The following is a 14,307-nucleotide window of genomic DNA, read 5'->3' on the forward strand; positions in this document are numbered from 1 at the left end:
AAGTTAGAAGCAGCAGTAGGGAATGGTAAGCAAGGACATGAAAAAGTTGAACAGATACATTGACGAGCAGAAAATTATATTTGATGTGAGTAAAAGCAAAGTACTACACCTGGGCCAAAGCATCCATATTGTTAAGTACCAGAAAGAGTTGAGTGGGACTGACAGTAACGAAGAATTAAATACATCTGGGGGCATTAATCACACATGGAATGGATCAAAAGGAGCAGAAAGAGGACAGCACTTGCTTTCAGCAGAAAGCTGAGGAGTGGACTAAAAAAAATTTAAGTGCTACTGCACTACTGCACACTGCTTAGGCCACAGTTTGATTATTTTCTGAAGTTCTGAAGAACATATAGAGGGGACAGGGGCACTATGCTCCTGAAAGGAGTTCAAAGGAAGCACACAAGAAGGGTGTATCAAATAGAAGTAAGGATTTGTCTAAGTACTACAGATACTGAAGACAGTCGCATAATGGGGGCATTAAATGGGTGTAGAGGGTGACATCAGTGAGACAGGATGGGGTTATCTTGGACAGGAAGACGAGAAGAAGGCACAGCAAAATGGAGGAACCATCTACTTCCTAGATCTATGAAGTAAAAGTCGATCATTGCAATGAATGGTGAAGAAAGATGGAGGCAGCCAATATGAGTAAAAAAAGAGGGTGAGGGCAAATACAGGGATGAAAGCTAAACAAAGTGCTGAATGCACTTAAATGACAGATTACCATTGCCTAATGTCATGGTGAAGAAAAATTTGAAAAAATATTTCCTTTCTTCCTCCCTGGTTGCTCAGTTGCAGTGTGGTTCCCCCCCAAATCATTGCTCCCTTATCGGAAGACACTATCTTGTGGCTTTACTCAGGTGATTAATCCCTCTGTGGATCCAATTCTGGTGACTACTGGTTTCCTGTAAGAGCTGAGTGAGTCAGAGAAGCCATCATCGCTGCTGTCATAAATTTTATTTTACAGTGGGGAACTGGGATGGTCCGACTGGACACAGGTCCATTTTCAGTGGAGGCCCAAGGAAAAAACCTCCACAGTAAGTAAAATTTTACACAATATGTTAAGATATAGTATACAGAATTTTTTAAAACAATATGTAAAAATACAGTATACAGCAGAAAATGTAACAAGACCTGTATATACAAGAAAAAATTGTTACAAATGGTCAATAACAGAATAAGTGTACAAATTCAATCAGCATTCTGAGAAGACCTACACTGTAATGTATATTACAGTAGGTATATTAGGAAGTGAGGTATATAAGTGGAATAATATGAGGACTTATGTAATACATAGACATAATTACTTATTCTTTAAGTGTGCTCTAAGTGTGCTTTTAAAGTTAGAAAAGGTAGGGGCAGAAATCAGAGCAGGAGGGAGATTATTCAAGGTTCTAGCTATGGAGTGGGAGAACTGTGCTTTTCCTGCAGCACTGTTAGCCCTAGAGATACAGAGGAGGGGTTTGTCGGAAGATCGGAGAGGATGATTTATATTATAGTGGGTGAGACGTTGGCCTAGTGCTGGGTTTTTTTCTGGATGTGTTACCAAATTGTAGGCAATGATTAACTGGTGATAGGTTAACAGCTGGGGAAGTTCTAGCCATTATAGTTCCCTTAAAGCCTGGCAATGGTGTGTTCTAAAGGTGGAGTTGTTTGCAAATTTGGTGATTTTATTATAACATGATTAGAGTCTGACAAGGTCAAGCTTTCTAAGCTGGGTAAGAATTGGAGCAGCATACATTAGGGTAGACAAGAGGTGAGTTTTGGTTAGGGTGATCCGTGCTTGTTTTGAGAGGGATTTCCTGTGCCTATACAGTGTTCCCATTTTTTAATGGACTTCTTTGACAGTTTGTGAAATGTGGATGTCGAAGTATAGATTTTTACCAATTTCAATGCCTAGGAGTTTGGTATGGTCAGAGAGAGAGATAATAGTGCCATTTTGGAGGCGATAGTGAAGGACAGAGGGGTGGAAATGGCTTGGTTGGGGGTTAAAAGTAGTAATTTGGTTTTATTAGGGTTTAGGATAAGTTGGATCCGAGTGATCCAACTTTTCACAGATCTAAAGGATTCCTGGGTGAGTTGTTGTAGGGTGGGAAGTGATGGAGCTGAAAAGATAAGAGTTGAAACTTCAGTGTATTGTACAAGTGAAGCATGCTGTGTGGTGGTATGGAGATTATTGGTAAATATGGAGAAAAGAAGTGGGCCTAATATGGAGCCTTATGATACACCTATGGTAGTTGGGAGTAAGAGGGATAGTACATTTTGCCATTGGACAGATCGTTGTCTATCTGACAGATAGCTTTTAAACCAGGCTATAGCAGAAGGGGCAAAGGATAGGGATGTCTAGTAATAAGGAATATAAACCATGTCAAATGCTTTGGAGAGATCTAGAAATACTGCAGATACAAAGTCATTATTATTTCTATATTGGCTGATCAGACTGGTGTAAGAGAGCAGAGCGGTAGTTGTGCTATGGTATTGTCGGACATAATGCTGTGTTGAGGAGAGGAGATGGTACGAGTTTAGGAATTGTGTTACCTGAGAATGTGTACATTTCAGTAGTATTTTAGATAAGGGGGACAGAATGGCAATGGGGCCATAATTTGGAGTATTTGTAAGAATTTCCACCTTTGTGTAGTGGAATAATGTATGATACCTTCCATATCTGTGGGACATATGCTTCCTGTATGGAGCGATTGATAAGAATAGAACTAGGGTAGGATAAGGATTCAGCAGCTATTTTTAGGAAGTTGGCTGGTAGATTGTCAGCGGCAAGGGTGGTAGGTTTCAGTTTAAGAGGTGTTTTTTAAATTGCTGAGGTGGGAACAGGTGAGAGCGTAAAGGATGGGATATTGTCAGGGCATTTGGCTGGGTCATATGTAGGGCTGTTTTTGGATAGTTGGGAGGATAGTGTTAAGATGAATTCTGTGAAGTGGTGATTGAATTGGGAGGCAATGTCCTTGTTGCCATTCATGGAGTTAGGAGTGAGAGTGGTAGTTTTGCCTGATTTTAGGAGACAGCTAATGGCATGCCAAAACTTTTTTCAGATTTCAGCCTTGATTTCACTGCATATGGGATTTTATATTACTGCATACCTCTCAAATGTCCAGATTTTTGCCTCATATTTTTGGTATGTTCCTCTTAAAATTTGTGTTTTTCTGACTAATCACCAAAGATTGAAGTCGGCGACTAATGATGGACATTTCAGTTTCAGACTTCAGAAAATGCACAATAATGAAAAACCTGTTATTCTTTCAACTTCCTAAACTTATAAAAGCAATGGCCTTTGCCACCCCTGTTATTTTTGGCTTTGTTTATTTTTCTTGCACTAAGAGGATGACGGGTAAAATTTATAATTATATTTATACTAAACTCTTAAAATCTAAATTTATTTTTATTTCTGGAAGATGTTTAAATACAGCCAACAAAATTTAAATACTATTTACAGTCTGTATTGAGAACACAATTTGCTCTCTACATTTTCACCTTCATCAGTAGTTCTGGGATGAGAGTGTTTGGAAAAAATGCATACAGAAGGCTAACTCCAAATGACGGAAAAGGCATTTGCCACCAAATCCTGACAGTGAAGTCTGGAGAACTGACAATTTATGTAACCAGATCCACTCTTGGATATCACCATCTCATTATTACATTCAGAAATGTGATTCTGTCTGGTTTTCTACTTAAGAAGGATTACAATATCACTGCTTACAATACCTGTCAGAGTGCTTTGTTAATGTGGAGATGTAAAAGGCCTCAATGCCACAGCATCAGAAACAAGCTAGACCACATTAAGTGCTTTTATTTCCCAGCACAACCCAGACGTTCTAGCCGTCACAGAATCCTGGTACAAACAACCCCCCCCAACTTTCAGCATTTTCTAACCTCCTCCAAGTATGTCAATGATGCCATGCCAGCAAAACAATCTGGTGGAGGCCCTTTAATTAGGTACAAAAATAACCTAAACCCAAAAATCACTGCCCAAGAAAACTCCTCCTCAAACTCTGGTCCTAACCAGATTATTCTAAAATTTCCATCTCACAAAGGCAAACAACTACTGATGGTTACAGCTTATCCACCACCACCTGCTTTTCTACATAAATTCAAAACACGTATCACTAGCATCCATAATAAATATCCCAAAAATAACTTTGGAAGTCAGATGGAATAATTATGTTTTTAATTGGTTATTTTGGGCCTCTTTCATCCAAGATGGGTACTTTACTAGCAATCCTAGGTCTCCCTCAGCTCATAAAAGAACTAACAAGACCTAACCTCAGATAATCCAAACACTCCACAGTCAATCTGATTATTACAAACATACCAAACTCCATCTCCGATATAAACACTATGCTGCCATCACAAAGCACCCACTGACCAATCACCTTTACAATCAACCATCCTATAAAAATCCCCCAATTTTAAAAGTCTTCAGAATCCCGAGTAGCCTTTCTCACTGTCCATAAATGGAAAGATACACTCTCTTTACACGATTCTAATACCCTAACCAATTTCTACTCCAGGTACAAGACAAATTCTTCCCACTTATCCACAAGCTTTATAAACCCACCAAAATTGAATGGCTGCCCACTGAACTCAAACATCTTTTAACTCTGAGGGAAGATGCATGACAAAAACAGAAACAAACCTCCACAAATGGCAACCACACCTCCTTTATTGCCTTATGTAACCTATCAAAGAAGTTCATCACAAAAGAAATCTCTAAACAAAAAAAAAAAATTACCATCTTGCATTCCCGCAAACACTTTTGGAAAGAAGTTAGCCTCCTTACAGGAAGAGAACCTTCTCATGACACCCTGACTACAAACACTATTCAATGTGGTGCAGCAAAACTTTCTCCAGAAGATTTTCTTAAAGAATTTAAAATTTCCCATCAATAAATTCCACATCTCCCATAGATTGTGCATTGACCGCCCACCACCATTCACCCTCTTCCACTTCAAAAAAGGTGCATGATCCAAAGAAGTCTCTGTTCTACTTCAAAATATTTCCACAAACACATCTTCTGTATCTGAAGACATAAACCCTGGTTCATATATCACTGCAGAGAACATCTAGGTCTTCCTCTCACCCACATACATAATCTACATCTCCACAAACATCAAGCCACAGATTTGGGAAACTACTCTAATTATACACCTCTCAAAACAGATCCACCCAAAATATACCTCTTACTTCAATCCAATATCCATCCTCCCAATTCTGGGCAAACCTTTAGAAAAAAATACTCTACACCAAACTCTCTCCAGCAGTACCATTTGTTCTCCTCTAAACAGCATGCATTCTGGCCTAAATGTAGTAGTATGACACCACTTGAGTCAGTAACTAATGACATCCTACAAACCTCTGACAGTGGCCTCCTTACAGTTGGCCTGTACACTTGACAAAGGTATTTAGCATGATTGGCCACTATCTTCTCCAGGACCCCCCATTCAGAATCTGCACCTACTACCAAAGGTGTACCACAACAATACATTCCTCCCTCTCACCTTTTTAACATACACGTTAACAAATTTCTCTGTGACCTCCCCCATCTCCCACATATTGTCTATGCTGATGACCTGGCCATATACTGACCAGGTCACATTCCCACCAACATTAGATGCCAACTCCAGTTAGACTTACATGAGCTCCACCAATGGCTAATAAACTACTTCTCAACCCCACTAAGACCAAAACTATGTTTTTTGGAACCCCACAGAAAATTCACCAAGCACCGGACTCTAACCATCTTGACTTACACAACCATTCCAAAGACACTACTTCTACCTTCAAATACCTATTCCATTTCGACGTAAACAAACCGAGAGCAAAAATAAACACCTTCTACTGGGCCAAAAAAGATCTCCCCTTTTCTATCACAACTAGCCAAATCAACTACTGGCAAAGTAGCTCTCCTTTTTCAACTTGAATGCGGCCTTCCAATATTTGCTTCTGCCACCAAGAAAAGCATCATCACATTCCAGACCATCTATTACAGCATCTGTCAATTCATTAGAGTGATGCTCACAGAGCGGTGAATTTGTATAACCCTAGAAAAAGCCAAATGACTAACAATAAAAATAAAGATCTAACCTGTTGTTAGGATCCCAACTCTAAAAACTACTCCACTTCCACACATTTACTCTCCTTGCAGCTGGACTTCACGAAAAACCTCCTCATAAAACCTGAGACACTATTCACACGCCACACCAATTCTCATTACTCCTAGAACCAAACTTCACAGCACTACACATGCTTTCTTCTTGCAGGCACCTACTTTTTGGCAAGCTGATGCAATCAATCTAAATGAAATCAACACTTATTCCAAATTCAGAATACGACTCAAAGAGCACGTCTTCATCCAAGCCAAATGCTCCTGCTTCAACACAGGACAAATGTCCTTTTCAAGTCTCCTCTCTCTTAAGATTTACTGAAGACTGACCCACTTTAGAAACCAAAGTATATACTGTACATAACACTCTGCCTGACTGCAAATTGCACTGTGCTCAATCAATGAAATGTATATGCACAGCTTTTTCCTATATACCTAGCATGAACTACTTTATTACCGTTTACATTACTGCATTTTTTGTTTGAAACGTTCTGTACATCACCCAGGTTAAGCCTGAAATTTGTCAGTACTGATTAGCGCACAACCCTGGTAAACCTATAAACAAACAAATCAAGTCTACTTTAAATGCCTGTTCCATATAATTACTGCTAGCCTGCAAAGAGATGCAAAATCCCCTTATTTTTATACTCTTTAGCTGTGACATTGATATCTTGGCAAATTCTTTAGATCTAATTTCTACTCATTTTCTAAACCACTGTTAAAAAATTAAACTTGTCACAGCAAAAGTATACACAACTCCAGTGCAAAACTGCTTTGGCAAGCTAAATAAGGTCAATTACAATATCCTACCATGGTCACCACTTTGGATTATTATTATTATTATTATTATTATTATTATTATTATTATTATTATTATTATTATTATTATTATTATTATTATTATTATTATTATTTTGTTGACCGGGTTAGTCCGACTGAGCTGAGGCCCTTTTTCAGCGGAGGCCTGGGGAGAAAAGCTCCACATTTGCAAAATTAAGAATTTAGCAATATAGCAATTATAAAAAACAAAACGCAATCAAGTATAAAACAATAATAAAGTATTAAACAAGCATAAAAACATAACAGAGATGCATAAAAATTGAGAACACCACAAATATGCAGTACATGATCACGAAATCCAAACTGTATATACATAGTTACAGCAACAGAAGGAAGTTGAACAATATTTTCTGAGAACAGGACTTGAAATTAGCGCGGTAAGATATGCTGCACAGTTTACATGATAGGAGAGAAAAAACTTCAAGTGTAAGATAATGAATAGAAGAAAGATAGGAATTAGGTGAGAGGGAGGTGAGGACTACGGGGTGATTCTCCAAGTGGGGCATATGATGATCAGGGGCTACAGTTCTTGGGACTTTTTCACCACCCAACAAGAACTTAAAAACATAATACAGATTAAGATGTGATGGTAACAGTGGTATAGTCTCGAGTCACACCTCTGATTCTAAGCAGATTAATATATAAAAAAGGCACACAATTATGAATAATTAAACTCGCTAAAAGCAGCTGGACTTCGAGTATGTAAGAAAAATTCACTGTTGCCCTAAGTGTAGGCCTACAGTATCCACACCAAAGAAAAGGCTTCACACTGAACACCACACTAAGAGTCTTTGGCCTAGCTCCTCACTCCCTAGTCTCATCACTTTCTCTTCACTGCAGTGTGGTCCAGTACTCACTTGCCCAAAGTAAATGTATTACGAATGAACTCCATTCATTCATTCAAAGATTAATTGCCAGGGAAAGATGGCAATATGACCCTACTACAGCTTTCTGAACTGGCTCATGGCAGTAAACTGCCTCCATGCCTAATAATCTGCCCAGACTTCTTAGAAAAAAAAATGCTTTAGCATAACTCGGAAAAAAAAGGAAGTCCTTCTTTTGAAACTCAGAACTCTGGAACTTTAGAACAGGATTTCTGAAAATACTTCAGATGTTTAAACTTCTAATCTTTCTGAAAAATTTCCATGAATTAGTATTAATTTTTGAAAACCTTCAGTAATACTAAGTGCAACTAATTTTTTCCTCACACAAACCCATCCATCCTTTATTTACTTATCTTTGAGCACCAAAGAGGAACCAGGTAGTGTAAAAGAGTCTAATAAATCAGGGAAGGCTATAAATGTAACCATATCACAAAATAAGGCAAAACTTTGGTCTACCCTGCAGCAAAAACATGGAAAAAGATGAAATGTAATTCAGACAACAGCATATAACAGCTGTAGAAGAGACAGGTTAAATGCTGCTACCAACCAATGATAATCAGATGGGCAACTCTGTATGAAAAGCAGTGCTAAGGCAATTTGGAAACTTCTATACTGTGTAACAAAGCTGTTGCCTCACACCATTTATGAGCACAGGTACAATGGTTACTAAAAGGCACTAAAATCCCAAAGTTGTATAATTAATAAAGCAAACAGTACAAGACAACACCAACATACCCACAGGCACACACATGAAGAACGTGAAGAAAGCATATTAAGAAGCCAAATACTGAACCTTCACCTACAACCTGCTGCCACTGCTGATGCTGCACAGATAACTTCATCACAGCACCAACAAGTAAGTGCAGGCTGCATTCCCTCCAACCCAGTAATGTGGCAGGACAGTAGTACAAATCCTTAAGGAGAAGAAAATAAGGACCAAGGCAAAGGAATGTGTGATGAGACAAATGCAGTCCAAATATTCTAACCTACGAAGACATTCTCAATTTCCCTGCCCATGACCAATGTGCACCGTCAACCAACTGTACATTATACAACTGATCATTTCACAAGTTTACTACCACACAGTCACACAGACATCCTGAAGAACAGGAAGCATGCTAATGCAACATTTGTCATTAATTCCCGAATGAATTATTCATAAACTTGTAATTGTGCAAAGGACAGAATAAAATTCTTGGACAAAACAGAAAATAATTGAAAGACAAGATATCACATTTTGTTATTAGGGTAGCATAAAAGCAGATGCACATTATCACTGCCAGATTTACTAAGACTGACATTTAATGCAACCTCATAATATATCATCACAGAAAAAAATGTTAACGTACAGCAGTGCAAACGAAAACATTTTTTTAATGCTACAAGAAGGAACAGAGACAAACACTTAGATGCTTCCACAAGATAAAATCCATTCTAGGAGCAGTAGTACAGGAGTTATTCCAGACTTGAGAATTAGCAGCTAAAAGACTTTGGTTAAACTGTTTAAAACGAAACCAAGCTCTAACTGTGGGAATACTACAAAACTACCTTAAGGAAAACTAGACATAAGTTAACTTGAACAGCAGCTACACTTACAGTCTCTGAGAAGAGCACTACTTTTTTTAGGAAACAACACATGGACAAACTTCTTCCCCACTGCTTTCACATCTCGCATCTAAAAATGGAAAAAGATAATCACAAAGCATTAGACAAACATTTTGTATTTCAGACAGCTGTTTTACTTGCACGTTAACCAATGCTAAATATGAAAAAATACACCATAATTGTTAGCTCAACATTAAAATATCCATTTCAGTATATTCATTGCACTATGCAGTGCATCACTCTAGCAGCACATGCAATCTTATATCGTCTTGGGATCTGGGAAATTATGTGGAAATTGACAACTTTGAACCAACATGTATCTACTGTTGTAAGAAAGTCCTTCTATACTGCGCAGCTTATAAACAAAGGGACTATGTCTAGATGTACGGATGTCATTGCCCCCTTTATCCACTGGCTAAATCTAAAACTCACTACCCATTCATTGAATATAATTCCATCTTTGGCATATTTCTGTCCAGCAATGTACAAGAACTGGAATGCCCACAGAGATATCTCACTAAAAGAATACAAGGTCTGAATAACATGGACCAACTCAAAGCCTGGTTACTATACTAGGTACCCTACAGACTGCTAACAGGTGACCTTTGTCTGGCATACAAGGCATCCTCTGACCAGTTATCGATGGATTTACTGAACATCAACACGTGAAACAGCATCAGAAATACTAAGTCTAGGGATCTAAACCTTTTCTGCAACATCGACTGAATGGTTTGGAGGGACTGGAAAATCTTTTAGAGGATGTCATTGCTGTGTAACAGACTCCCCCCATCCACATAGGGCAAAGCTCATAACTGTCCATTTTCAAGCACAATGTAGATCTATGGATGGGAAACAAAAATGTATCCTAAGACTGCACCCTGTACTACTCATGGAAAGAGTCAGCTCCTAAAAGCTTTATCCAATGCATGGGTCCCCTCAAATTATCTATAAATTGATCCCAGTTAGTCAAGTGTAACATATAATTACTGGGTCTATATTATAAGATTGACGTTTGAAAACATCGAACAATATATGGTTGACAACATATGGTCGATGTCTTCAAACATCGACCTTATAAAAAGACAAAAAAAGAAAAAGAAAACAGTACCCTAACAGGTTTAAGCAGGTGGGCAAGCCCCACTGCACCCCCCACATCCCCTGCTACTTAAATATACCAACTCCAAGACCGCACTAAATTGCAGTAAACAGAAATCTCTCCTTACAGAGATTTCCGTTTACACGCTCGAGATTCTGAGTGTTCGATATTCCCGTGTCGACAATGTCACATTCGACATTGTCAGCTTTCGAGAATGTAATATAGACCTTAATTATCAATCATGGGATGAGTAAAGCCAATCTATAACCAAATGGGATAGGTTATTTCAAGTAAATAAAGGGAAATTGTGCTAGGCTTAAAATGGCCCACAATGGCAGCTATCCAAGTACTTAGCTATGACCTGTAATTACATGACCACATCTCCCTAAGCATACAGAACAGAGACAATGACTCCAGGTACACATATTTCAACATAATTCCACAGCAATGAACATGTTCAGAAAGGATGCTCATTCACATTTCTAAAACTCACCATCCATTCAAGTGCCAGGAAAACAAAACAATCGAGAGTGAAAAACAACTCTCCCTTTTTCTCATATGTGAGCTCAGGGTACCTTATGTTTGGTAAGTAAAACTTTTTCTTTCTGACACAGTTATACTGTCACCACAGTTTACTCTTCCTTCTACAAATGCATACATTACAGGCACATGAATAAATAAGTGCATGCAGAAATATTGTGCAGAAGCAGATAAGGTAGCTATTTGACAAGAATATTGTTAAAAGTAATCTTCCATGTAAGCATGAGGTAAGAACAGTCAAGCATCCAAACTTGCACCACTCCATGTGTCTTATTCGTGGACACAAGACCAGAGTAGTACAGCTTTGGATGTTAGATTTGGCCTTTGTTCCTGTGATGATATGGGCGAGTGCCAGCATAGCCAGCTGGAGTTCTGTAAAGAATAATATGTCCTTTGAATATCAAACTGATTTATACAAGATGCTTTTGTTACTTATGTACTAGAACTGTATGGTATTTAAATATCAGACTGATTTGTACAGATGCTTATATTACAAATGTATTACAACTGTATGGCATTTTTTAACCCTAGCAACTTTACAAAAAAATTATCAGTGGGTTCTGCTGGACAGAGAAGGAATATACATGTGAGACTGTATGCATATATGTTAGCAAAGGACACTGGAAGAGAAGTGGTTAAACAGCTAGCTTACTTCTTAGTTTTAAAAAAAATACCATTAACTGGACCACATTTGGTACAGGGAAACACTCATCTCACAGCTCTGAACAGGATTGGAGACGGCATGTCTGGAGGAAGCCTTTATTCATTAGGTTTAGTAAAAAGAGGGGAACCCACAGGCACTGCCATAAACATTAGCAAAACCTTAGATATGCATCTTATCACATATATACTAACATCCTGTCTCAAGCTTCAAAGGGGAATAGTGTGAGAACCCAGAGTCAAGTGACCGGATGAGGTCATTCTGACAGCCATCTTGTAAAATTTAGATATTACAAAGAGAAATCTCTCAATACTGGGTTATCCATTCTTGGGCCTGACAACAAGGAGCATTCACCACATCATCTGCATTGCTCTATTAAAAAAGTAGGAAATAGTAATTCTCCTAGATTCAGTCAGGAAAATATAGTGAAGCTTAGTTTCAATATCGTTTTTCTTTTGTCGGAGTTTTTCCATCAATGTTAATCTCAATATTTCCTGTGGTTTGAACTCTGTGGTTTACTGTAAATATATATTCAGAATTTTTGTGTTTTTATTATTTATTATTAAATTTATTTAAAACTTTTATTGGTTGGTCCTTTTTAAAAGTATTTAACCTTTGAGAGTGCTTATATTTATTTGGTGACCCTGTATGGGCCACTCCTGAAGGCACAGCTGTCTTGGTCAACTACTACCAGGGACGGCCTTTGATCAACTAGTGCTCGAGGAAAAGGTCTCCACAGTGCCCCCCAACACCACTCTGTGCTCTCACCCTGGTCTACCAACACCATCCAGATTACTGGACAAGCAGCCCTGCTAGAGAGGCACCCTAGGCTGCCACCTAGTTGGCGTATGCCTAAGGCAGGCTATGACTACTACCATCTGTATAATTATTAATGTTACACAGTATAACTGGATACCCTTTGTTAAGGGACTTATAAAGTAGCTGACTGTGGAGTATTTGGTGGTAGTGATAACTACCTTATACTCTGGGCAGAAGGGGGCACAGCATGTAAATCTGTGCCAGCCTTACCCAGGGATGCGCGTGTGAAAAATCAAATCTCAGTGTGTGAGTGTGTGTGTGTATCAGCTACTTGAAGCAGGGACATGAACCACTGGTTTCACAGACTGGGTACTGGAGGATTTGGCTTGGACACTCAGCTAAGGTCTTAACCCTGTAGCTGTGCTAGTGGGGAGCCTTACTGGGGCCCTGGAGGGAGACAGATATAACAGACCCCCGGTTGACTGCATTCCCTGTGTGCTCTTAAGGGAAACTTTACTTGGTGTAGAGAGCTGCATCTGGAAATATTGTGCGCATCTATTTCTCTGAAAGTGAGCATTCTCCACAGGTGTCAGCGGTGAGAATTGAAGCTCTTTGATCACTGGCCCAGAGAGGGGTCGTCACAGTTCCCAAAAAGGAAAGAGTGGCAAATGTTGAACTTTTCTGCCAACTGTCATACAACAGTTCATGAGAGGAGATCAATGCCATTTTGACCAGAAAAGTGCCATTAATGTAATGTAATGCTAGAATGGTCTCCACTCAACTTAGAAAGCATCATTTGAGTCCAACCCCATGGCACATACAGAGGAGACCCTTGATGGGTCAGAACAGCAGAATGGGAGTGAACAGTAACTGTCAGCTCCCCAATCCAGGGAGGAAGGGAGAGTAGCTCTGGCTTGCTAATTGTGTCGCACCTTTCTGGAGCATGACTTGTTACTCCTGTGGGTATGAGCTTGCAAAGCACACACTGCTTGCTGTATGCATTGTTCAGAAGCAGGTAGCACTAAGTGGAGTTCAAGATGGCTAATTTATAGGTTGCTCCTCAGGGAAGGGCAGGCCCCTTCCCAAGGATCTGTTGCTGGCATATACCCTACCTCTCAACTCAGACAACAAGGAGAAAGAAAGGACTGATGAGCCCCTCAAAGCATTAACAAATGGGCTGTGAGGCTCTCGCCTAGCCCAAGGATACCTGGCTCTTTCACAGCCAATGGAACAAACTGCCAACTGGGTGAAGAGAGACGATGAATCAGGCAAGTACTGTTTAAACATGGGACTGGGGGGAGCATTCTCTGAGTAATTAAAAATGTGAACCTTGAAAGACATATCCTAGTCCCCCTAAGTCATGTTAGTGAAATAGTTAAATGTTGGACGGGGACAGTTTTATAGATTCACAGGTAGTTATTAAGCCTGCAGTCCAGGACACCATTAAGGAGCCTAACCCAAATCCCCAATTATCCCAAAGCACTATCAGCTTAAAATGACTTGCTCAAGGTCACACAACAGGCAAATGAAGGTGGGAAGATTCAAACCCAGCATCCTTGTCACAGAAAGCAACTCATTTACAAGTGAGAGCTTTAGTCCTCTACACTAACTGTCAGACAACTTTCTACCCAACTGGGAACAAAACCCACAGCCACGTGTACCTAAAGCAAACACCCTACCATTTACCCAAAACAATCAGTTTTCAGAACCTTTCTTTTCCTGTGCACTGGTTAGGAGATAGTACAGAAAAGTTGCTCAGCTTACAACAATCTACAATTCAGTTACTATTTCACATACGTCTACATCG

The 14,307-nt window shown here is 39.2% G+C and overlaps 1 protein-coding gene across 1 annotated transcript in view; it reads right to left on the reverse strand.

Moving 5' to 3' along the window:
- The window catches only part of YIPF6 (Yip1 domain family member 6), a 119,374-nt gene that overhangs the window by 77,956 nt on the left and 27,111 nt on the right, over nt 1-14,307 (reverse strand). The window contains exon 3 of the mRNA XM_044057103.1: nt 9,436-9,514. Coding sequence (XP_043913038.1) covers nt 9,436-9,514 — 79 coding nt within the window. The remainder of the gene's footprint in view (nt 1-9,435; nt 9,515-14,307) is intronic.

This window comes from Protopterus annectens, chromosome 15.part0 (genome assembly GCF_019279795.1).
Source record: "Protopterus annectens isolate FY-2018-M chromosome 15.part0, PAN1.0, whole genome shotgun sequence".
Lineage (NCBI taxonomy): Eukaryota > Metazoa > Chordata > Ceratodontiformes > Protopteridae > Protopterus > Protopterus annectens.